General features: G+C 43.5%; 1 protein-coding gene and 1 pseudogene across 2 annotated transcripts in view; one reads left to right on the plus strand and one right to left on the minus strand.

Annotated features, from left to right (window-relative positions):
- LOC147008163 (uncharacterized) overlaps positions 1 to 25,810 on the plus strand; it is a 195,652-nt gene that overhangs the window by 60,292 nt on the left and 109,550 nt on the right. The window contains 3 exon segments of the mRNA XM_085865642.1: positions 15,176 to 15,431; positions 17,597 to 18,445; positions 22,795 to 23,760. Coding sequence (XP_085721768.1) covers positions 15,176 to 15,431; positions 17,597 to 18,445; positions 22,795 to 23,760 — 2,071 coding nt within the window.
- On the minus strand, positions 3,973 to 13,806 carry LOC147008166 (polypyrimidine tract-binding protein 3-like; annotated as a pseudogene). The gene is made up of 7 exons (XR_015053592.1): positions 13,496 to 13,806; positions 11,355 to 11,385; positions 10,798 to 10,976; positions 9,223 to 9,369; positions 8,955 to 9,104; positions 6,883 to 6,993; positions 3,973 to 6,787 (listed from the first exon to the last, which is right to left on the minus strand). The product of XR_015053592.1 is annotated as a polypyrimidine tract-binding protein 3-like (transcript).

The following is a 25,810-nucleotide window of genomic DNA, read 5'->3' on the forward strand; positions in this document are numbered from 1 at the left end:
GTAACTCGAATCGCGGCACGTCGCCCACCGGACGGACAATCCAGTCGTGACCCTCTCGGACTAACGCCGGGAACCAGTCACGGGTGGACCTTTCGGTCTCACCGCGATCGAGCCAATCGGCCCCCGCGTGGGATAGGGTTGCTCGCCAAATTCGACCTACCTAAGTACCCACACGGAGGGTAGACCGGGCGATCGCACCTCGCCGCAGGTCGACTTCGGACACGGGCCACTTAAGCGACCCGTTCCGTACTATCGGGATAACCGAGCGGTGTTATCGTCGGCCTCGACGGTTCGATTAATTGTCGGGCGTATTCAGCCCACTACCAACCCTTTACGTGAAGTAAGATGGAGATTCAATGAGAGAAATGACGAAGCGAAGCGGGAAACAGTTCAACATAAAGCACATTTATTCGCGATGAACGGAAAGCACACATATACAATTCCACCAAAAGCACATAAAAAAGAAGACAAAAAGCAAATGCGACAATGCAGATCTAATACCGATTACGCGAGCACACAGCAACACTTATACAATTTTACTTCACAGACGGCGCCGACAACACACATTCCCAAAGCAAAAGAAAAGAGAACCACCCTCCAGGATGAGGGGGTAGGCGGGCCTGGGGCCGAGACCGTGTCGGGCCGACCCGTCTGGTGATGAGACGCGGAGCGGCGGTGGTGCCTCAACTCCGCGGGCCTCGCGGACAGTGTCTGGTAGGGGGTGGGAAGGGGGCCCCCTTGGTCGCACTATCTCAGCGCGGGGGGAAACAGGAGGGGGTTGCTGATGCTCGGGGAAAGGAGGATTTTTACTCTGTCTCGGGTCCCGCGACGAGCGTCTCCACCTCGACCAGGTCGCGCCGTCGGCCTCCCTGGTGTGCAGCTCCCGACACCGACGCAAGCACCCCCTCGTCTGCCTTCGCCGCCGCCGCCTCTCCACAGCTCCGTCCTCTTCGCTCCGACTCCAACTCCGAACTCTTCCTCCTGCGAACTCCTTCCAACGCACACACGACTCCAACGCACACGACGACCCTTTTCTGACGAACGCAGCCGCTTATATAAGCCCCGTGGCTTCGCCTTTGACCCCCTGCCTTCGACCTTTCACCTCGCTCCCCATTGGCCCGAGAAAAAGTGGGCGTGAATGCTTTTTGATCCATGAATTTGCATATAGCGACCGCCCTCCAACGCCCTGGAGGCGGGGCCAAATCGCCCCTCGCTCACCGATTGGACGGAACAAAAGTGGGCGTGAGTCGTTTTTGATCCGTTTATGGAGCGGAAAGTCCGTGGTTTTGTACACGCTGTTCGGCGCGTGCCCTGCACGAGTCCAATACCGGTACCCACAAGCGGCGCAAGAACGGTGGCGATGCGACGGTCGCGAGGTGTGACGGCAAAGGTCGTGGCTGCTGTGGTGAAGCGGCGCCGCGGTGGGTGGTTGATGTTGTGATGACTGTTGAGACGCGGTTGGCGGTGGTGATAATGGCGGTTGGTCCAAAATAAAGATAGTAAAAGAAAAACGGCTATCCCGAAGAGTCGCAGCACGCATGAATGACATTTATTCCCTCCAGACAACGGGTTTGGGCCTAACTACACATATACTTACCGAGATATCTCACCTAAGGGACCTGAATGGTGGTTTGCGAATTTGGTAACCACAACAATATATATATATATATATATATATATATATATATATATATATATATATATATATATATGTATATATATATCTGACACCTCCAACACTCCTCTTGCCGAAGAAGCTGCAGAAAGCAACCCAAGAAGGACGACACAAGGTAAGCGTCTTGCTGTTTCAAACCCTTCCCAGAGTTCCTCCACAGCTAGAAGGTGTTCACACATAGTAGTGGATGCAGTGACACGCTGCTCTGACGCATGCTCCCATACCTCACTTGGCGGCCATATTGTGTTTCGGATCAGCTTCTTTTCGTGAAATGTTCCCCGAGGTAGTCGATCATATATTTTATGTTTCCCATTGATCCGTTGAGTGGTTTCAGAAAAGGTATTTTAAAAGGTTTTCTTGTGATTGAATATGGCTGCCATTTCACGTGACTGATGACGTCATTGTTAACAAATAATGTTTTCCGTGGGAAATCGATCACAAATTGAAAGCTTCGCATTCGATCAGTTCCAGCGGTTTGAGAGAAGATTGTTAAAGGTTTTCCTGTTATCCAAAACGGTGGCCAAACGAGATCAGAATCCAAGTACTTTTTGGGACCCTTCAACCTTGCGATGACCTCCTGATATGTGAAGGAGGCATGACATGAACAAACTTGAGTTCTACCACACCAATGATCATTTTAGCCATGTTTGGTCAGAATCCCATCAGCAGTTTCAGAGAAGAAGTTGCAAGTGTTTACGGACGGACGGACGACGAGCCGTTCCATAAGCTCACCTCAATCATGTTCCAGGTGAGCAAAAAAAAACCCCCAGCAAAAAGGATCAGGAATTTCAATGTTTTAATGATTTAATCACAGACACACACACACACACACACACACACACACACACACACACACACACACACACACACACACACACACACACACACACACACACACACACACACACACACACACACACACACACCTACACACACACAGATTGCTGGAATTATAGATCGATAAGGATGCGCCTTGATCAACAATATAATTAAATAAGGCCATTAATTATCTTCAAAAAGGGGTGGTTTAATAATGACTGGTATTTAACGAATGATTCAACCTGTATTGTGACTGAAGTTACATCAGTAAGGTTTCGAGCTTTCCACCATACAACAGCAGTTAACAAACAGTTGTGCAAGTATAAAAGTAGCAACAAATGGTTCAAGGCAAACATAGCTGCATCAAGATCGTAAAAGTATGGAAATTGAGGCAACATACCAAAGAGGATAAATAAACTTTGAGGCGTGACCATCTGGAAAAATGGAATAAAAAGGTTAAAAAAACAATCATCTTAATAAAAAAAGAGAGAAAATAGAAACAGTCAGCGTATGGAACAATCAAATAAATTTTCAAAAAGACAATAATAATAACAAAGATAAAAACATAAGAATAAAGGAAGCAACATTTTGGACAAGAAAAATAACCAAAGGGAATGAATGTGAACGACAACGAAGAGACACACAAGGAAATGAGACGCAGGCCGTTCAGCCCGTCATGCCTGCGCCGCATCAACACCGGATCAATTTATACACAGCAATGTATATAAAAATATGAGATTCATCACAGCTCGAAGTTAGTACATCAAGCTGTGGAAAATTGGAAGAGTCATAATTATATATTGGAAGCTTGAACAACCACAAGGGAAATTGTGGAAGGAAATAAGCTCAAAGCTGTTGCAGCTCAGAGGAATCGGGCGGAAAGCGAATGTGGAAGACGTCGTTTAAAAGGGGGGTGAAATGGGGCATATGGACGTGTGGTGACGTCATACATAAAGGGGTGGAAGGAGGGGTTGGGGGTGAGGGGGGATTTTTCCGACTTCGTTTTCAGACCCGCTCTAACTTTCATCCCTTCCAGTCTTTGCGGTGACCACTCGCGCAACCGCCAGCCGCGGCCGCTCTTTATCCAACACCTCGTATCAATCCACAAGCAGATGTTCTCTTCATCTCGTGGTGTTCTTTCCTTTAAACATTTTATTGTCCATGTTTATTTGTTTTGATTTCACCTGGTTTCACACAACCGCAGTCAGAAGCCAATTTGTGTTCATAGTTAGTCAACAGTAACCACATGTGAAGATTATTGTTGTGGGCCGGGGTTCGGTGGCGATAAACGACCACTCGGTGGAGCAGTGGAGCCGTCTCCCGCCGAACACCCGGAATTTAGGTCGTGACTCTTGGACAACTCCGAAAGGTCACGGGTCACTTAAAGACCGTGATCGCCAATTCTCTGACGGCGTGGGGTAGGGTCAATAGCCAAATTTCAATATACCTAAGTACCCACGTCGTCAAATTACCGGGTATGTCACACCCTCGGCCGGCTCTGTCCGAACCGAGTGGCAGGTACCGACTCGGATCCGGCGTAACCGAGCGGAGTTACCAGAGCCGCGCCGGTCGCAATGACAACTTACGGCACCAACGGCCTTACTATTTCTTAAGCCCGAACCATGCTCGGCCAATGAAACAAAACACGAACAACGAACTGGAACATTTAACACGGGGTTTATTTATAAACAATAATCGGGAGGGGAGCACACAAAGAGCAGAGTTTTCCAAATAAAAGCAATGTAGGCAATGTACAGTGAGCGAAAAGCACTCAACAGTTCTACTTAAAAGACTGGCACCACACACACATACACACATACAAACCCAAAGAAATGGTGGCCGCAGCCTTTATTTGGCCCTTCAGTTCGAGAGGGAAAGGCGAGCTGAGGGCAGGGGCCTATTCTTGCACCTGTCCGCCTCGTGTGGTCTGGTCGAGCTTGTCTGGTGGCGGGACTCAAACCCGCCGCCAACAACGCAGCACTAAGCACCAGGGACCAGGAATGACGCAACGGACACCAGCCAGCATCGGAATGGACCAGCCGAGACGAGCACCCGCGGGTAGACGAGAACGCCAGCAGGCAAGACGAGGCTTCTTCTCTTTCTCCTTCTCGACGGCTCGCCCACACTCTTATCCTTCCCCTCCCCTGCGGGTCGAGGGAACCGCTCTGAGGGACTCGCCTCCAGATTGTACGAGGGGCGAACATCCCATCTGGCTGGGCGGGGCCGCCCCTCAGGTAGTCAGCCTCCAGATTGGATGAGGCGTCTCAGGGGGTGTGTCGAGGCGTCTCCTGAAGAAGCTTTTGGCACGCTGGCCTCCCATTGGCTGGGGCGCGTGTGCGATGCTCGCCCTTCGCTCATTGGCTGGAGGAAATGCTCTATGCCCTTCTTCGGGGCGGAGCCTCGATCTGAGGCGAGGGAGGCTCCGCCCACACCTTCAGCCAAAAAAACGTTAGCAATGGCGACCGGGTTGAGTGAGGGACGGTGCCATTGTTGTAGTAGATGTATAAGACCTGACTATAAAATCACTCACAGCGCACACACGAAATTACCATGAGACATAGGAAAGGACCCTGACTATAAACACATACTTATCGAAATAACTAAGCTTAGGGACTGCTGTCTGTTTGTGTGCAAATGGCTTCCAGATTCGTAACATTATATTGTTGTTCATCCCACATCGCACTTAACCAAGCCAGGAAAGCAGAAGAAGAAGTTTTTAAAAACCAAGTTTTCCAGGTATAAATCACGTGATGCATGCACATGTACAAATATATTAAAAATAAAGTACAAACTATCCGATGGCCGATGATCCCTCAATCTCCCACCTCAATGTTCAGATTTGAAGCCAAGAGGACAGAGTTGTAGGTTGGGAGAGGAGCCACAAGAGCAGAAGGGGCGGGAACTCCAACTACAGCAGCTACAGCGGGGGGCCCCAAACGGATTCCGGGACCATTGAGCCCTGGAAGCAGATATAAATAATCGCTGAAGAGTACTGTTTAGTGCAGGAAATGCAGGACAGTATGGCCAGGTGAGTGAAGGTTAACGCGGCCAACAAACAGTTACCACCAGATTGAGGGAAGCCAGTCGCTGCTGGAAGACTACTTCCACATGGCCCTGTCAAGCAGTCAAAATTATAAGAAACTCAGTGAAGAACAAGAGGTACTTGTCATTCTACATCTGAAATGAAATGCTGAAGTTCCAAAAATGCAGATCTCTGACATCACATATTTTGTCTTCACTTTTTTGTTGTTGTATACGGTCAAGGCTCGTGGAAGAGCGAATACACTGAACGGATCTGGACATAAAACGATGTTCTGTTGACGTCCTGATACGTTCAGTGTACTCGCACGGAAATAGCAGAGGATGCAAGACCAGAAACGAGGTGGTGAAAGACAGAGAGATCACCGACCCATCTGCGATGGCGAAGTGATCGACCCATCGACTCAGCTTCAGCGTGAGAGATTCCACTGATCTTGAAGGGCTTGGTTTGCACGGCATCGAGCAGAGCAAGATGTGAGGCAGGGGAGCCAGCGCAGAAAAGGGGGAGCAGTACTCCATCAAGCTGTGGATAAAGGCCTTGTAGGTGGACAGGAGTCCAGGTGTGCCAAATAAGGACTTTGTACGACGAAGGATGCCCATTCGGCTGGCTTTGGAGGCCAACTTTGAAATGTGGTTTGCCCAAGAAAGATCATGGCTGACAGTGAGACCCAATAATATGAATGCCTGAACCTCCTCCAGAGGATTGTTAAGAAATTGGATTGGGGGAGGGAGGGTCAGGGGTTGCCAGACGGTTCTTTCGGAGAGAGAGTGTGAGATTTGTCAGGGTTGAAAGACATATCTCAAGTGATTGACCAACTTGTGATTTTTTTTTTAAAGGTCTGAAGAGAGGGAAGAATCTGTAGCCTGCGCATCCGAAGGATGAGGGATGTTACGGTAGATGATGGAGCCATCAGCAAACTCAGAAAGATCATTTTCCAGGGAGTCAGAGAGATCATGGATAAAGATCGAGAATCAAACTGGGTCTGGAACACTGCCTTGGGGTACTGAAGCCTTGACAAGGAGAGAATATGAAAGGATTCCATTCCATTCCAGGTCAGTCTCACCGACAGCAGCAGCGACCGTTGCAGGTTGAAATGCAGCAGCAACCGCAACTCCTCCTTCACCTTGAGGCAGCTCAGGGCGGGTAAAGCCACGAGACGTGTCATTGTTGAATTGCACGTTCAAACTGGTAACCTTGGAAGATTCAATGCGGAGTGTACAACAGGTGTTGTAGATGTCTCGACCGTTCAACGACTGTGTGGAACGGAGACACAAGTTAAAAATGCAAGGATTCATCGGGCGGACACAGGAATGGGAGAGGCGGTGTAAATTTATTTGTAATAACTCACGAATTTCGCTTGCTGAGCATGCTGAGCATCGGCGAACTGAAGGAGTACCCGAAACTGGTAATTTCTCGTGAAAGTGATGACTTTCAGGACTGTTCCAAACGTGGAGAATATCTGCAAAGCAAATTCAAAGTACTCAATCTTAAAAATTTTCCACATCACCGATCATTTAATCGAGCTAACAACCTCATCAATTGGTTTGAAAGTTCGGTGACATTACATCCAACATCCCTTCCCTCCATTATTCCTGCTTTGGACACCCCAGGGAACCCGAATAATACGAGAAGGGTTGCACGTCCGTGCTGTACTTTTAAAATGTTGAGCATCATGCAAGGATTTATTGAAAACGCTGAACCATTTTGAAGTCTTTGGTATGGCTCGATCAGGATTCGAACCACCAACCTCCCAGATTCAGAAAGTCCCTGGAGTAATGATTTAGTGACTCACTCAAGGCAATAAGGATGTTTGGAAAGGAACTCATGACGGGCCACACCGGAATGAAATGTGAGCATTAAAAATATTTTTACCATCCTGACATACAGTATAATCTGGATAATAAGCGTATGCGTGAATACATGTACAAGCGCGTGTGAAAAAAGATAGGAACACTGGACCGGTAGCTTCTCTGGGCCCTGGCCTAATGTTGTAACCCAAATTTGGTGGTATTCTCACCAGTGGGTATGGAGAAGACGATTTTTGAAGAAATTTACGCGATTTTCCCAGATATTGACTCAGCCATTTTGACAAACTTCCAGTCACGTGATCGGAATGACCAGCAATTTAACATCAAGACCCTATCCTAATGTTGGAACCCAAATTTGGTCGTATTCTCACCAGTGGGTATGGAGAAGAACATTTTTGAAGGAATTTATGCGATTTTCCCAAATATTGACCCAGTCAGCCATTTTGACAAACTTCCGATCACGTGATCGGAATGACCGGCAATTTAACATCAAGACCCTATGCTAATGTTGTTACCCAAATTTGGTGGTATTCTCACCCGTGGGTATGGAGAAGAATATTTTTGAAGGAATTTACGTGATTTTCCCAAATATTGACTCAGTCAGCCATTTTGACAAACTTCCGGTCACGTGATCGGAATGACCGGCAATTTAACATCAGGACCCTATCCTAATGTTGGAACCCAAATTTGGTGGTATTCTCACCAGTGGGTATGGAGAAGAAGATTTTTGAAGGAATTTACACGATTTTCCCAAATATTGACTCAGTCAGCCATTTTGACAAACTTCCGGTCACATGATCGGAATGACAGGCAATTTAACATCATGACCCTATCCTAATGTTGGAACCCAAATTTGGTGGTATTTTCACCAGTAGTTATGGAGAAGAAGATTTTTGAAGGAATTTAAGCAATTTTCCCAAATATTGACAAAGTCGGCCATTTTGACAAACTTCCGGTCACGTGATCAGAATGACCGGCAATTTAACATCATGACCCTATCCTAATGTTGGAATCCAAATTTGGTGGTATTTTCACCAGTGGTTATGGAGAAGAAGATTTTTGAAGGAATTTAAGCAATTTTCCCAAATATTGACAAAGTCGGCCATTTTGACAAACTTCCAGGCACGTGATCAGAATGACCGGCAATTTAAAATCCCTATCCTGGCCTGATGTTGGAACCCAAATTTGGTATCATTCTCACTGGTGGGTATGAAGAGAAAGATTTTTGAAGAAATTATTTATCGTCATACTTGTACCAAGTTTGATTTGAATCCCTTTGGATGGTCTCAGGTGTCACATTTTTATCTGACATGACCTCTAACTTTTGACCTCTTGCACCCATAATCGAATCAGTTCATCTTCACATCATTATACATAGTTGTACCAAGTTTCACTTCGATCCCTTCAGCCGTTCTTAAGTAATCATGACAACGAAAACCTATCAAGGACCGAGGGACACACGGACAGCCGGATGGTCAACCACAAACATAATGCCTCCGGCGATTTTGTCGAAATGAAAATTCATCAAGAAAAGATTTGTTCAGCAATGAGACATGTTACAAGAAAACCCCAACCCCAACATGCCCCAGTCCTTCATCCTCCCTTGCAGTACCTGGTGCAAAACATCCAGACTGACAGGGAAGAATAAATTTTCTACAAAGACATCCAGAACAGGACTGGCATGAACAGCTGGTGCCTCATCTCCAATTGCACCTTCCAAAATGACTTTGCCACTCACAGTCTGGAGTGCAGCGTTCACTCTCTAATGGAAAACACAAGGAACATAAACACGGTCAGAGACTAAGATCTAAATTTGGGGGCAAGGTGGGGGAGGAAGAAATAAACACGAGCTCACATCAACACAAGGAATTCAAACTTACAGTTTGTTGATTTGGATTAACAGTCTTCACCTCATCACGGTTGGAGTACTGCATGTGAACGAGGTCACCCCGGATGTGGAAAGAAACTAGCGAATGAGAACGCATCATTGCCGTGGCAACTTCTTCTTAACACAACTCGAGGAACGCCTGCAAGATTGCAAGTCATCTCAAAGCACCAATCAACAACACAACCATACGCTATCCCCAGGCATTTCCCTCACATCCCAGCATCCATCTAAACCCTCAGCTCTCCAGAACGGCGGGTGGTATACGTATCTCCGGCTATTTTTTACCTCCGAAGCAGTACCTCCAGCTATTTTTGAATAAAACCTTATGGATCCCGGGAAGGAATAAAAGCACCATTTATGTATTTATTTTTCCTGCGCTCCGAATATCTAAATTGTATCAATTTCAGAGGCGTATCAATTTTCGAGCTGGATCAATTTCCGAGCCGGATCAATTTCCGAGCCGCATCAATTTCCGAACCGGATCAATTTCCGGGCTGGATCAATTTCCGAACCGGATCAATTTTCGAGCCGGATTAATTTCCGAGCCGGATAAATTTCCGAGCCGGATCAATTTCCGAGCCGGATCAATTTTCGAGCCGTGTCAATTTCCGAACCGGGTCAATTTCCGAGCCGGATCAATTTCTGAGTCGGATCAATTTCCGAGCCGCATCAATTTCCGAGCTGGATCAATTTCCGAGCCGCATCAATTTCCGAGCCGCATCAATTTCCGAGCCGGATCAATTTCCGAGCCACATCAATTTCCGAGCCGGATCAATTTCCGAGCCGGATCAATTTCCGAGCCGCATCAATTTCCGAGCCGCATCAATTTCCGAACCGGATCAATTTCCGAGCTGGATCAATTTCCGAGCCGGATTAATTTCCGAGCCGGATCAATTTCCGAGCCGGATCAATTTCCGAGCCGGATCAATTTTCGAGCCGGATCAATTTCCGAGCCGTGTCAATTTCCGAACCGGGTCAATTTCCGAGCCGGATCAATTTCTGAGTCGGATCAATTTCCGAGCCGCATCAATTTTCGAGCCGGATCAATTTCCGAGCCGGATCAATTTCCGAGCTGGATCAATTTCCGAGCCGGATCAATTTCCGAGCCGGATCAATTTCCGAGCCGCATCAATTTCCGAGCCGGATCAATTTCCGAGCCGGATCAATTTCCGAGCCGGATCAATTTCTGAGCTGTCTCAATTTCCGAGTCGGATCAATTTCCGAGCCGCGTCAATTTCCGAACCGGCTCAATTTGTTCCGGGAACGGAAATGCCCTCGATGATAGCCGAGATCCCACAGTGAGGTGCATTTACTCTTATTTTACATCATACCCTTCCCGGTTAAAGGCGGAGTACAGAGCAGAGCGGCCGGATTTTTATCCAGGGAGCCCAGGGTGGGGAGCCGAAAGTCCAAGTAGCTCAGGGTCAGCTCTGGTCAAGTCAAACAAGTGATAAAAGTGGAGGTTACCCATGGAATGTAAAGTTATCAGAAATCGCTGTTTAAGTGTAATTACACACCAATGACCATTCAGAGCAAGTTCATCAGCCATGAAAGACCATCACCATACCTGCCGTTTGCTTTCCAGCAGCAGTAGATTCGTCACCTTCCCAAAAGGAGAGGCCAGCGCGATAACATCTTCCTGTTTGACGTTCCAAGGTAACTTGTGCAGGTAAAGGACTCTCGAAGGAGGAGGAAGATCCGCCGTTCGACCACCTGCCTTCAGTCTTTTAGTCACGCTCCCACAATCTGGAAGAAAGAACAGAGTCGGTGGGGGTATAGAGGTGATGTTTGAAGAGAGAGTTTCTGATTTTTGGGAGAAGCGGCGAAGCAAGAGAGAGAGTGGGAAAACAGAACGGAAGAAGAAGAATCCCACCGGTAGCTCCCACTTCTGCCATTGCTGAGAGGTTTGTAGAAGAAGAAGAAGAAGAAGAAGAAGAAGAAGAAGAAGAAGAAGCACAAAGCAGTTCATCGGATCCTCTCTGGAGAGGGAGAGGAGGAATGGAAGGAGAGAAGGAGGAAGTAAATAATAAATGGGAAAACAGGAGAGGAAACAAGAGATAGAGATCGTGGGGCGGACGCACTGAAGAAGATTCCACGAGTAGTTCCACCTCAGGGCCTCCTCACCTTGGAACCAAGGACTGGATCCGACGCAACCCTGAGGGGAAAAGGTAAAGGAGGTGCAAGGTGTAAAAATTAATACTTCATTAAAAAAAATCACGTTCAGCACACAATCATTCTTCAATACTTTTAGTTTCATTTCTGAAAAAGGACATAAAAACCAGAGTTGGTGTCAAAGCCACCTAATGCTCGCCTGTTTATACATTTATCATTTTTAAAAGACAAGTCTAATAATATTTTTTTAAAGCATTGCAGTGAAGTCTGATCCAAATAATTTTAAAGCAATATATGTATTTGTATATTGTAATCAGTAACTTGAGGGGGAGCACTCGGGAGAGTGCAAAACCTCCGCCGCCAATACTGCTGGGTCACTCAAGTGAACCTTATATCTTATTCATTAAATATGATGTCAACAGTGCTGACAGAGTTATAGTTCTTTTCTCCAACATTTTTTTTGGCGGGTGGGGGTTGGAAATCACTTAAAACATGTAGAAATGCAAAAAAAAAAAAAAATTTTCTCTAACAATTTTTTTTGGGGGGTGGGGGTTGGAAATCACTTAAAACATGTAGAAATGCAAAAAAAAATTTTTTTTTCTCTTAACTTTTTTTTTGGGGGGGAGGTGGGAGTTGGAAATCACTTAAAACATGTAGAAATGCAAAAAAAAAAATTTTTCTCAGCTTTTTTTTGGGGGGGAGGAGGTGGGGGTTGGAAATCACTTAAAACATGTAGAAATGCAAAAAAAAAAAAATTTTTTTCTAAATTTTTTATCGGGGAGGTGGGGTTTGGAAATCACTTAAAACATGTAGAAATGCAAAAAAAATATTTTTTTTTCTCAATTTTTTTGGGGGAGGGGAGTTATAAATCACTTAAAACATGTAGAAATGCAAAAAAAAATATTTTTTTTCTAAATTTTTTTCGGGGAGGTGGGGGTTGGAAATCACTTAAAACATGTACAAATACAAAAAAATAATTTTTTTTCTCAATTTTTTTGGGGAGGGGGGTTGAAATCACTTAAAACATGTAGAAATGCAAAAAAAAAAAATTTCTCTAACAATTTTTTTTGGGGGGTGGGGGTTAGAAATCACTTAAAACATGCAGAAATGCAAAAAAAAAATTTTTTTTTCTTACAATTCTTTTTGGGGGGGTTGGAAATCACTTAAAACATGTAGAAATGCAAAAAAAAAATTCTCGAACAATTTTTTTTTTGGGGAGGGGGGGTTGGAAATCACTTAAAACATGTAGAAATGCAAAAAAAAAAATTTTTTTTTTCTAAATTTTTTTTCGGGGAGGTGGGGTTTAGAAATCACTTAAAACATGTACAAATGCAAAAAAAAAAAATTTTTTTTTCAATTTTTTTTGGGGGAGGGGGGTTATAAATCACTTAAAACATGTAGAAATGCAAAAAAAAATATTTTTTTTCTAAATTTTTTTTCGGGGAGGTGGGGGTTGGAAATCACTTAAAACATGTACAAATGCAAAAAAAATAATTTTTTTTCTCAATTTTTTTTGGGGGAGGGGGGGTTGGAAATCACTTAAAACATGTAGAAATGCAAAAAAAAAAAATTTTTTTTTTCTAAATTTTTTTTCGGGGAGGTGGGATTTGTAAATCACTTAAAACATGTACAAATGCAAAAAAAAATTTTTTTTCTCAATTTTTTTTGGGGGAGGGGGGGTTGGAAATCACTTAAAACATGTAGAAATGCAAAAAAAAAAAACATTTTTTATAAATTTTTTTTCGGGGAGGTGGGGGTTGGAAATCACTTAAAACATGTCGCAATGCAAAAAAAAAAATTTTTCTCAATTTTTTTGGGGGTGGGGGTTGGAAATCACTTAAAACATGTAGAAATGCAAAAAAAAAAATTCTCAATTTTTTTTTGTGGAGGGGGGGGGTTGGAAATCACTTAAAATATGTAGAAATGCAAAAAAAAAAATTTTTTTCTCTAACAATTTTTTTTGGGGGGTGGGGGTTGGAAATCAATCAAAACATGTAGAAATGCAAAAAAAAAAAAAAAGCTATAGCTCTGTTCTTCGAACAGGCGATCGAACGAGTTGGATCGTCGTCCCCGAATCGAACTCTCGTTTCACACTTACCCGCCTGTGAGGTTCCTCCTCTTCCACAGGTCCCCTCCTCTACTTCATCACTCACTTCCTTCATACAGCGAATCCTGACCGCCGGTGCTTCTCAGAGCCGTTCGATAAATCGCTCTCACTTTCTCACGCGATGAGATGGCGCAGAAAAAGGCGGGAATTGTGACGTCACGCGTTTCACGAGACGATGACGTCAGCCATCGCGCGCTTTTCACCTCGAATACTGATTCTCTGAAGTACGAGAGCGGAAGAAAAAAAAAAAAACAACAACATGTACCTCATATTTAAAATGTTTTCACATTTCGAAATGTACTGCAGTTCGAACCGAACGTGAAGCTATAAATTCCAGCCCGACTAAACAGCGCTGCCACCATACACCGTCTACTTCCGGCTGCAGCACAGGGGTCGTGTGCAGCAATTATTAAACATTCAAACTAAATGTAATTTTATTTTAAAAAACGATAAAATAAGCGGTTAATTCTCAAAAGTAGAACTTTGGAACGATCAAAATAAAAAAATGTGCGATTGATGAAAGAAATGTAACGCGCTCGTCCGGATGACGTCATGACGGCAAGAGAGTGATGGACGAGTACAACGATCGACTGTGGAATTCAGTTCCCGCCAAAATCTCCTTCAAGATGTAACGATCAAAGCATCATCGTCCGATCGTCACGTACAGAGAGCGTCTGTGCTGCTGCGGCAGTTACGAAGCGACAACACAATCCGGGCCGGGAAGTCAGGGCAGTAATTTGTTCAGGGTGCCGGCGATAGCTCGCCACCTCTTCGTGAAGGACACTGGGATCATTAACATCGACTGACTGATGGGGGCAGCCCGTTTAACGTCCGTCCGAGGGGTGGGCTACACAGTGATGATTCACCTGGATTGTGAGACACCGGGGTGACAGATTGTGTGTTGTTTTTCTGCACAGATTCGAGGCTCATGGAAGAGCCCGCTTAAGACAAACCCTTCGCTGAGCTGGCTTAAGACAGACAATTACAAGAAGTTCGACGAACAATTCTTCAAACATATGAAGGGAATATTTGAAAATATAAATCACACAATGTCCCGTACGTAACGGTATCCACTTAAATCCCTCAATGGAATGATTTGGAGCCGACAAGCGGTGGGCGGAGCTTGCAGTGGGCGGGGCGGGCACCCTGCGGGGTCACGTGGCACTCCTTGGAGACGAGTTACAGGAACGTGGTTGCTATGGAAACGCACTTTAATATCGAGGGAGGGCGCTCGAGGCCTCCTCGTGAATTACAGAGACGATGTTTATTCAGATTAAAAACACATTTATAACGGATTACTCTCCACACGATGTATTAATACAAAGTACAGGACCTTGTGTAGTTCATTGGGGTTTATAAATAAATTATTTAAATCCCGTGGGATTGTCAGTTCGATGGAGTTTTTGATGTTCTCTCTCCCTTGTGAAACCATCACTTCATCGGTAGTCTTTCTGATTCCATGGGAAATCCTCTGCTTTATCTGTTCGCCCCGAGTTGAGTGGAAAATACCACTCCGAATCCAAACATCCAGTCCGCTCTTTGCGACCCGCCCGCGGATTTGACGTCACGTGATCCCGCCCTTGTGCTCGCCTCTTCCGCCATTTTGTGAACAACGCGCTGTGGTGAAGTTTTGTTCGTCTTCTCCTTCCGCCTGTGGCCACTGATCGCGCCGAGCCGCCGCAGTACGGACGTGGGGAGTACGGGACGTTGGTTGGTTCGTTTGTAGGAGACAGAACAACGGGGTTTCGGTCCCGTTCCGCCCTCGAGGAGGTTAGGGGTGAGCGATCACGGATTTCGCTTTGGGGATGTCCGAGCTCAGGCAGCGGGTACATCACCGATTGGAGGCGATCGACCCCTTGGAGGCGGCGGGAAGGGGTCCCCTGAGACCTGGGATCCTCCATTTGAAGAAGCAGCGATGGACGCGGACGCGTTGCTGGTCGCAGCAAGTTTCATCGACTGTCAGGGGCAGCAAAGTCGGCCCGGTTAGTAGGGAGGGATCCGGGAGGGATGTGGGGGTTTGGGGGGTGGTGAGCTGAGGCGGAATGACGTCATCACCGTGTCGGGGAAGTCCGTGCACGCGCTGTGCTCATCCCTCCCTCTTCGCACGTCATTGTTACCTCCACCACGGACGTTGGTCAGAGGTTGTTTCCACCCCCCTCTGTTTGTGTGTGAACAAGATATATCTCAAGAAGGTCCAAAGTGTTTCCAACATGGCTGCCTCACCACGTCATCTATGACGTCACAATTATAGTTCACAATAAGTTGTGCACGGATTCGGACGGTATTTGGAGAACAGGTTCGGTGTGTGATCAGAACAAATTGATTCGATTTCAGTGAAGATCCGGATCCGAAGAGAAGAATTATTTTGATATTGTAAGTAATTCTTCACCATTGAGACACATGTCGACAAAAACGATGAACATCATGAGATCTGAGGATGTTGTGGACGAGTTGTGACAAAACGAGGTGGATGAGTTGGATCGGTGACAAGAACAAGCCGATTCGATTTTGGTTCAGGTCCGAATCCAGATCCGACCTATCAGTGGATACAAAATGTGAACTGTTCACCCTGGTGGAGGTGTGTGCTCCACCGAGTGGTGTTCCGTTTCACCAAGTGTCACTCCATGAGTGATTTTAGGTTTGTTTGTTTGTCTGTACAGAACTTCGTGTTTTTCTCCGCAACCACTTGTCGGATTGAGACGAAATTCTCAACATCGGTGCGACTCCTCATGTAAAATGATAAAATTATAATTGTGACGTCATAGATGACGTGGTGTGGCAGCCATGTTGGAAAAACTTTGGACCTCTGTATCTCTGAAACTGCACCGAGGAAATAATTGAAACTTAGCACATGACAAGTACTCCTGATGTGGAATAAATTATTTTTATTACGTCATAGATGCCTTCATTTTGACGTCATCATAGCACATGTAGAATGCTACATCTGATCAGTATAAACATTTTGGAGGGTCACGTATGGATAAAATAGTCCACAGAACAAAATTTGATGACGTCATCGGTCACATGATTCGGCAGCCATTTTTTTTTTAAACAACCTTCGAAAATCTTCTCTGAAGTGGCTGAACAGATTGAGGCGAAACTTTACTCGTATGACCGCCTATCCATGAGGAACCAAAGGTTTACACATCTGACATCACAGGGTTTGGCAGCCATATTGGATTTATCCTCAAAGCAATAAAAATCTTCTCCAGAATGGCTGGACAGATCGAGGGGAAACTTCACACAAATGTTCCCCAAACCATGGGTGTGCAAGTTTGTTCAGGAGTAATTGAAAGATCACATGGTTTGGCAGCCATATTGGATTGAAAGAAATATTAAATAATATTTTCTCCAGAACCGCTTAATGAATAAATGTGAAACTTCACCATTATGATCTCGTGGTGATGTGGAATACATGTTTTAAATTTCAACTTCATCGGACACATGGTCTGACAGGCAGAAATATTTAATTTTTTGATGTGGGTTCTTTTTTCCTTTTTTTTGTTATTTAATAAGTATCACTTGGCTGGATGGATTTGAGGGGACAGGAGTTGCAGGTGAAATGTGAATCCCATCCAGGTTCCTCCTGATGACTTCATCTTTGTTTTTTCCTTGTTCTGGTTCCTTCGAATGACGCCAATGCAGGACTGCACCTATTTGGTCTTCCATTTGATTTGAATTAAATATATTTTAATCACATTTTGAATTAAATTGAATCATAATAATGAAAAACGTCATGGGTCAGGGTCAGGTGTGCAATCAAAACAGAACGTCTTGGTACCCGGTCATCAGTGCCAGCAGTTCTAGTTATGTCTCTTACACAAAGCACACCAACACACAAACACCGCACAAAACACTCCACACAAAACGACCCGAACACCACACAACACAAGTCCTGGTGAGGGTTGCAATCTATGATTGTTCTTTTTCTTGTTTTGTTTTTCAACGATCATCTCAGTTCATCTGGCTGGTTGGTTATTGGAAATCATCAAACATGGAAAACTAGCAACATCCATTTATCTTTCCTTCACAATGAATGTCTCACGTCCTCCACATTGAATTAACCTGACAATGATGATATCCCACAATTCTTTGCAATAACCATATCATGACCCAATTAGTTGTGGCGGTTCCTTTTTCTTTGCAGAGAAAGAAATGAAAACCGTTTATTTTACCAACTCTGCACAGTTCTTCAACAAAGAAGATCATTTCTATCATCATTCCAACCAACGGGAGAACAACAAACGAACTCGCACTGGGGACAAACCGTACAAGTGTTCTCTGTGTTGTAAGGATTTTCGTCATTCATCAACCTTGACTAAACACAAACGAATTCACACTGGGGAGAAACCGTACAAGTGTTCTGTGTGTTCCAAATATTTTCGTGACTCAACGACCTTGAAAAACCACAAACGAACTCACACTGGGGAGAAACCGTACAAGTGTTCTGTGTGTTCTAAGGATTTTATTCGGTTATCACACTTGAATAGACACAAACGAACTCACACTGGGGAGAAACCTTACAAGTGTTCTGTGTGTTCCAAATATTTTCGTGACTCAACGACCTTGAAAAACCACAAACGAACTCACACTCGGGAGAAACCGTACAAGTGTTTTGTGTGTTCTCAAGTTTTTGGTCAATCAGCACACTTCACTTACCACAAACGAACTCACACTGGGGAGAAACCGTACAAGTGTTCTTTGTGTTCTAAAGTTTTTCGTCAGTCATCACACTTGAATTACCATAAACGAACTCACACTGGGGAGAAACCCTACAAGTGTTCAGTGTGTTCCAAATATTTTCGTGACTCATCAACCTTGAATAACCACAAACGAACTCACACTGGGGAGAAACCGTTCAAGTGTTCAGTGTGTTCTAAGGATTTTAGTTGGTTATCAAACTTGAAAATCCACAAACGAACTCACACTGGGGAGAAACCGTACAAGTGTTCTGTATGTTCTTCGGATTTTAGTCAATTACCAGCCTTGAATACACATTAACGAACTTGTACGAGAGAGAAACCGAAAAGTGTTCTGTGTGTTGTAAGTTTTTTCATCATTCATCAAACTTGAATAAACAAACAAACTCACACTGGCGAGAAGAGTTTTGTTGCGGATACCCTGCGCTCCCCCCTGTGAGTGTTTCCGAGCAATGGCAAGCTATTAAACAAACCAGTGAGGAGAAAGCGAGCAGGCAGAAACACAACCTTGGCATATACCCTCATGGCACCACTTCTCTGAGTGTCATTGGTAACCCCTGTGAAGCAGCCGAGGTCCTACGGCCTCTTAGGGAGAGCAAAATGACTGACTGCAACAAAAATATGCCAAACAATGACAATCATTCACACAAAATGAATAAAGGGACACAGTCCTCTGGGAGGCTGAGGCCGAACTCTGTGCGGCCACACCGATCAACCGCGATGTGTGTTGAAAAGGACAATGACTGCACCTTCTCCAGTGAGGAAGGGGATCCCTACCTCACGAGAGGAAAGAGCTCCAGACCAAAGCTAAAAAGGTGTTGCCTGTTCCACAACCAACAACTACAAGGTTGCAGATGAATCTGAGAAGAATACATGAACAGAGGTGGAGCTGCGAGGAGAAGGAAATCATCCTCCACTGCAAAGCGTATTCAACGCACGAAGCATGGGGAACGAACAGTGCAGATTCATGAAACAATTGAAACAAACAAAGCTGGCAGCAAGGACGAAGGTGTTCCATGTCCGAAATTCAATTCAAGAGCATCAAAGAGGCAAAGATAGTTCACCCAGGACAGAATATAGGAAATAACTGAGAAAGCAAGACAACAACAAATGGGAGACAAAAATCGGACCATCCAAGGAGAGAGAATCAGGGTAAAAATGAAATACTGTACAAAGAAGGAAAAATGGGCCTTGATATGGGCATGGGATATTCCAAACAAAAAGGTGTGATAAAGGGAAGTGTGGACACCTGGGAATAAATATTCAGAAGACTATTCCCTGATAAAGGTAATTTTAATCGGGCACCCCTCGACTCCAAGAAAAACAAGATCTGCGAAGGGAAAATATTCACGAAGGAAGAACGAAGGATAAGAGATGAACAAACTGAAGAGGTAATTAGAAATGGTCGGTCACCTATAAATGGCGACCGACCACCAATGTCACAGTGGAATGACGAGACATATATTTGGGATGAGATTCCCAGAGTGCAAACTCCCAACGAAAAGGAACAATCAACAGAACTTACTAATGATACACAGAAAATCGAACAAGATAGGAAAACAGAAACAGATGAGATTTAAAATTTGATCACAACAACAGAAACAGAAATTGGGCAACAGGTTGGAGAATTGAATGAAGAAACAAAACTGAAAACTCCACAACAGGACCAGAGAATGACAAGAAGAAATGTTGCAGCAGCACCAGTAGAGAAAGATCTACTCGAAGTTATGGACTCAGATCAACTATAACGTTTGCAAAGAAAACTTGAAAGAGCGATCAGAGATTGCAGACCCTTGCCAGAACTTCTTTTGTGTGGTGTTTGTGCACTGGTGTGTAACATAATTCATGACATTATTTGAACTCAGCTTTATAACTGCTGGCACTGATGACCAGGTACTAAGACGTCCCACTTTGATGCAACCCCACTTTGATTGGACACCTGATCCTGACCCCTGACGGCTTTCATCACTATTCAATCGATTCAGCCAGTTCAGAGAATATTTTTCAAAGTTTCTTTTTAAAATCAATATGGCTGCCGAATCACGTGACTGATGGTGTCATCAAATGTATTTTCTGTGAACCATTTTATCCTGATTTGACCCTCAAAATCTTTTCTACTGATTCGATGTGGCATTCTTCAATTGCAATGATGACATCATACCGAAGGCACCCATGAAAGGTCGCGTCAGGTGTGGGAGCATGGCCCGGAGCAGCGCTTCGCTGCGTTCACTTTCTTTTATGTATCTATGTATATATATATATATATATATATATATATATATATATATATATACCTATATATCTATATATATATATATATATATATATATATATATATATATATATATATATATATATATCTATATGTATATATATAAATATATATATATATATATATATATATATATATATATATATATATATATATATATATATATATATATATATATATATATGTTTATATACACTTTCGTCCACAATATCGATTTTACTCACAAACGCAAAGAAAGAGTTCAAAAGGCCCTTTACATGTGTTTCTCAACATGACGTGGGGTAAAGTGTTCCATGAACTCCCTCGTTACACTCACCAGAGGCGAGGGGGTTGCATTTGGGTCCGTTTTTATGTTTGTTACTTGGCAACAAATTTTTTTGCCAACTTTGTTGGTCTGTCACGTTTGTCTGTCTGTTTGTCCTTTTGTCACACGTTTTTTGGCCACAGTTTTCAAACAATCGTTCTGAAATTTTTGGTGTGTGTACGTGACCGGCCAAGGATAGCAACGCTTCATTTTGGTGAAGATCCGAATCCAGATCTGGACACGAGAATTATTTAAGTTTTTTTTAAACTGTTTCTTCATCATTGAGAGATGAGTCAGAAACTATATTCAGCTTGAGATCTGAAAAAGTTATGGACGAGTTCTGACACAACGAGGTGGAGGAGATTATTGGTGACAAGAACAAGCCGATTCGATTTTGGTGAAGATCTGGATTCCGATCTGGCCGATCAGTGGGAAAGAAATTGTAAACTGTTCAGCCTGGCGGAGGTACGCACTTTTCCGAGTGCTGTTCCGTTTCACCAAGTGTCACTCTGCGAGTGATTTTTCATTTGTCTGTTTGTCTGTCTGTCTGTTTGTCCACACAGAACTTTAGTGTTTTTCTCCACAACCACTTATCGGAGACGAAATTTTCACCATATGTGTGGCTCCACGTGTAGAATGATTTAATCATAATAATGACGTCATATATCACGTGGAGTGGCAAGCATGTTGGAAAAACGGAAAAACTTTGGACCTCTTTTTCTCTGAAACCGCACAACGGAAACAATTGAAACTTGGCACCACGGCAAGTACTCCTCATGCGCAATAAGTGATTTTTTTTATGACAGCATCGTGCCTTCGTGATGACTTCACAATTGTAGAAATAGAACGCTACATCTGAGCTGTACAAACATTTTTTAGGGTCACCTCGGGATAAAATGGTCTCCAGAAAAAAAATGATGACGTCATCAGTCACGTGATTCGGCAGCCATATTGTTAATATAAAAAAATACCTTCAAAAATCTTCTCTGAAGTGGCTGAAGAGATTAAGGCGAAACTTTACATGTATGACCACCTCTCCACGAGGAACAAAAATATTCACACATTTGACATCATAGGTTACATGGTTTTGGCAGCCATATTGGATTTATCCTCAAAGCAATAAAAATCTCAAGAATGGCTGGACAGATCGAGGGGAAACTTCACACAAATGTTCCCCAAACCATGGGTGTGCAAGTTTGTTCAGGAGTAATTGAAAGATCATATGGTTTTGCAGCCATATTGGATTGAAAGAAATATTAAATAATATTTTCTCCAGAACCGCTTACTCAATAAATGTGAAACTTCACCATGATGATCTAGTGATGTGGAATACATGTTTTAAATTTCAACTTCATTGGACACATGGTCTGACAGGCAGAAATATTTAGTTTTTCTTGATGTGGTTTCTTTTTTCCTTTTTATTTTATTTAATCAGGATCACTTGGCTGTGCCTGTTTGGGTTTGAGGGTAGAGGAGTTGCAGGTGAAATGTGAATCCCATCCAGGTTCCTCCTGATGACTTCACCTTTGTTTTTTCCTTGTTCTGGTTCCTTCAAATGACGCCAATGCATGACTGTACCTATTTGGTCTTCCATTTGATTTGAATTCAATTTATTTTCATCAAATTCTGAATTAAATTGAATAATCATTGAAAACGTCATGGGTCAGTGTCAGGTGTACAATCAAAGCAGAACGTCTTGGTACCCGGTCATCAGTGCCAGCAGTTCTAGTTATGTCTCTTACACAAAGCACACCAACACACAAACACCGCACAAAACACTCCACACAAAACGACCCAAACACTACACAACACAAGTCCTGGTGAGGGTTGCAATCTCTGATTGTTCTTTTTCTTGTTTTGTTTTTCAACGATCATCTCAGTTCATCTGGCTGGTTGGTTCTTGGAAATCATCAAACATGGAAAACTAGCAACATCGATTTATCTTTCCTTCACAATGAATGTCTCACGTCCTCCACATTGAATTAACCTGACAATGATGATATCCCACAATTCTTTGCAGTAACCATATCATGACCCAATAAGTTGTGGTGGTTCCTTTTTCTTTGCAGAGAAAGAAATGAAAACCGTTTATTTCACCAACTCTGCACAGTTCTTCAACAAAGAAGATCATTTCCATCATCATTCCAACCAACGGGAGAACAACAAACGAACTCACACTGGGGACAAACCGAACAAATGTTCTGTGTGTTGTAAGGATTTTAGTCATTCATCAACCTTGAATAGACACAAACGAACTCACACTGGGGAGAAACCGTACAAGTGTTCTGTGTGTTCTAAGGATTTTATTCAGTTATCACACTTGAATAGACACAAACGAACTCACACTGGGGAGAAACCTTACAAGTGTTCTGTGTGTTCTAAATATTTTCGTGACTCAACGACCTTGAAAAACCACAAACGAACTCACACTGGAGAGAAACCTTACAAGTGTTCTGTGTGTTCGAAGGATTTTAGTCAGGTATCAAACTTCAATAAACACAAACGAACTCACACTGGGGAGAAACCATACACGTGTTTTGTGTGTTCTAAAGTTTTTGGTCAATCAGCACACTTGAATTACCATAAACGAACTCACACTGGGGAGAAACCCTACAAGTGTTCAGTGTGTTCCAAATATTTTCGTGCCTCATCAACCTTGAATAACCACAAACGAACTCACACTGGGGAGAAACCCTACAAGTGTTCTGTGTGTTCTAAGGATTTTAGTCGGTTATCAAACTTGAAAATCCACAAACGAACTCACACTGGGGAGAAACCATACACGTGTTTTGTGTGTTCTAAAGTTTTTGGTCAATCAGCACACTTGAATTACCATAAACGAACTCACACTGGGGAGAAACCGTTCAAGTGTTCTGTGTGTTCTAAGGATTTTAGTTGGTTATCAAACTTGAAAATCCACAAACGAACTCACACTGGGGAGAAACCGTTCAAGTGTTCTGTATGTTCTTCGGATTTTAGTCAATTACCAGCCTTGAATCCACATTAACGAACTCGAACTAGGGAGAAACCGAAAAGTGTTCTGTGTGTGTTTTAAGTTTTTTCATCATTCATCAAACTTGAATAAACAAACAAAGTCACACTGGCGAGAAGAGTTTTGTTGTGGATACCCCCCTCCCTCTCCCCTGTGAGTGTTTCCGAGCAATGGCAAGCTATTAAACAAACCAGTGAGGAGAAAGCGAGCAGGCAGAAACACAACCTTGGCATATACCTTCATGGCACCACTTCTCTGAGTGTCATCTGTAACCCCTGTGAAGCAGCCGAGGTCCTACGGCCTCTTAGGGAGAGCAAAATGACTGACTGCAACAAAAATATGCCAAACAATGACAATCATTCACAGAAAATGAATAAAGGGACACAGTCCTCTGGGAGGCTGAGGCCGAACTCTGTGAGGCCACACCGATCAACCGCGATGTGTGTTGAAAAGGACAATGACTGCACCTTCTCCAGTGAGGAAGGGGATCCCTACCCCACGAGAGGAAAGAGCTCCAGACCAAAGCTAAAAAGGTGTTGCCTGTTCCACAACCAACAACTACAAGGTTGCAGATGAATCTGAGAAGAATACATAACATGAACAGAGGTGGAGCTTCGAGGAGAAGGAAATCATCCTCCACTGCAAAGCGTATTCAACGCACGAAGGATGGGGAACGAACGGTGCAGATTCATGAAACAATTGAAACAAACAAAGCTGGCAGCAAGGACGAAGGTGTTCCATGTCCGAAATTCAATTCAAGAGCATCAAAGAGGCAAAGATAGTTCACCCAGGACAGAATAAAGGAAATAACTGAGAAAGCAAGACAACAACAAATGGGAGACAAAAATCGGACCATCCAAGGAGAGAGAATCAGGGTAAAAATGAAATACTGTACAAAGAAGGAAAAATGGGCCTTGATATGGGCAATGGGATATTCCAAACGAAAAAGTGTGAGAAAGGGAAGTGCGGACACCTGGGAATAAATATTCAGAATAATAAGAGATGAACAAACTGATGAGGCAATAAGAAATGGCCGGTCACCTATAAATGGCGACCGACCACCAATGTCACAATGGAATGACGAGACATATATTTGGGATGAGATTCCCAGAGTACAAACTCCCAACGAAAAGGAACAACCAACAGAACTTACTAATGATACACAGAAAATCGAACAAGATAGGAAAACAGAAACAGATGAGATTTCAAATTTGATCACAACAGAAACAGAAATTGGGCAACAGGTTGGAGAATTGAATGAAGAAATAAAACTGAAAACTCCACAACAGGACCAGAGAATGACAAGAGGAAATGTTGCAGCAGCACCAGTAGAGAAAGATCTACTCGAAGTTATAGACTCAGATCAACTATAACGTTTGCAAAGAAAACTTGAAAGAGTGATCAGAGATTGCAGACCCTTGCCAGAACTTCTTTTGTGTGGTGTTTGTGCACTGGTGTGTAACATAATTCATGACATTATTTGAACTCAGCTTTATAACTGCTGGCACTGATGACCAGGTACTATGACGTCCCACTTTGATGCAACCCCATTTTGATTGGACACCTGATCCTGACCCCTGACGGCTTTCATCACTATTCAATCGATTCAGCCAGTTCAGAGAATATTTTTCAAAGTTTCTTTTTAAAATCAATATGGCTGCCGAATCACGTGACTGATGGTGTCATCAAATGTATTTTCTGTGAACCATTTTATCCTGATTTGACCCTCAAAATCTTTTCTACTGATTCGATGTGGCATTCTTCAATTGCAATGATGGCATCATACCGAAGGCACCCATGAAAGGTCGCGTCAGGTGTGGGAGCATGGCCCGGAGCAGCGCTTCGCTGCGTTCACTTTCTTTTATGTATCTATGTATATATATATATATATATATATATATATATATATATATATATATATATATATATATATATATATATATATATATTGTTGTGGTTACCAAATTCGCAAACCACCATTCAGGTCCCTTAGGTGAGATATCTCCGTAAGTATATGTGTAGTTAGGCCCAAACCCGTTGTCTAGTGGGAATACATGTCATTTATGCGTGCTGCGACTCTTCAGGATAGCCGT

This window comes from Eptatretus burgeri, chromosome 21 (genome assembly GCF_056783735.1).
Source record: "Eptatretus burgeri isolate ZD-2024b chromosome 21, Ebu_testis_v1, whole genome shotgun sequence".
NCBI classification, from domain to species: domain Eukaryota; kingdom Metazoa; phylum Chordata; class Myxini; order Myxiniformes; family Myxinidae; genus Eptatretus; species Eptatretus burgeri.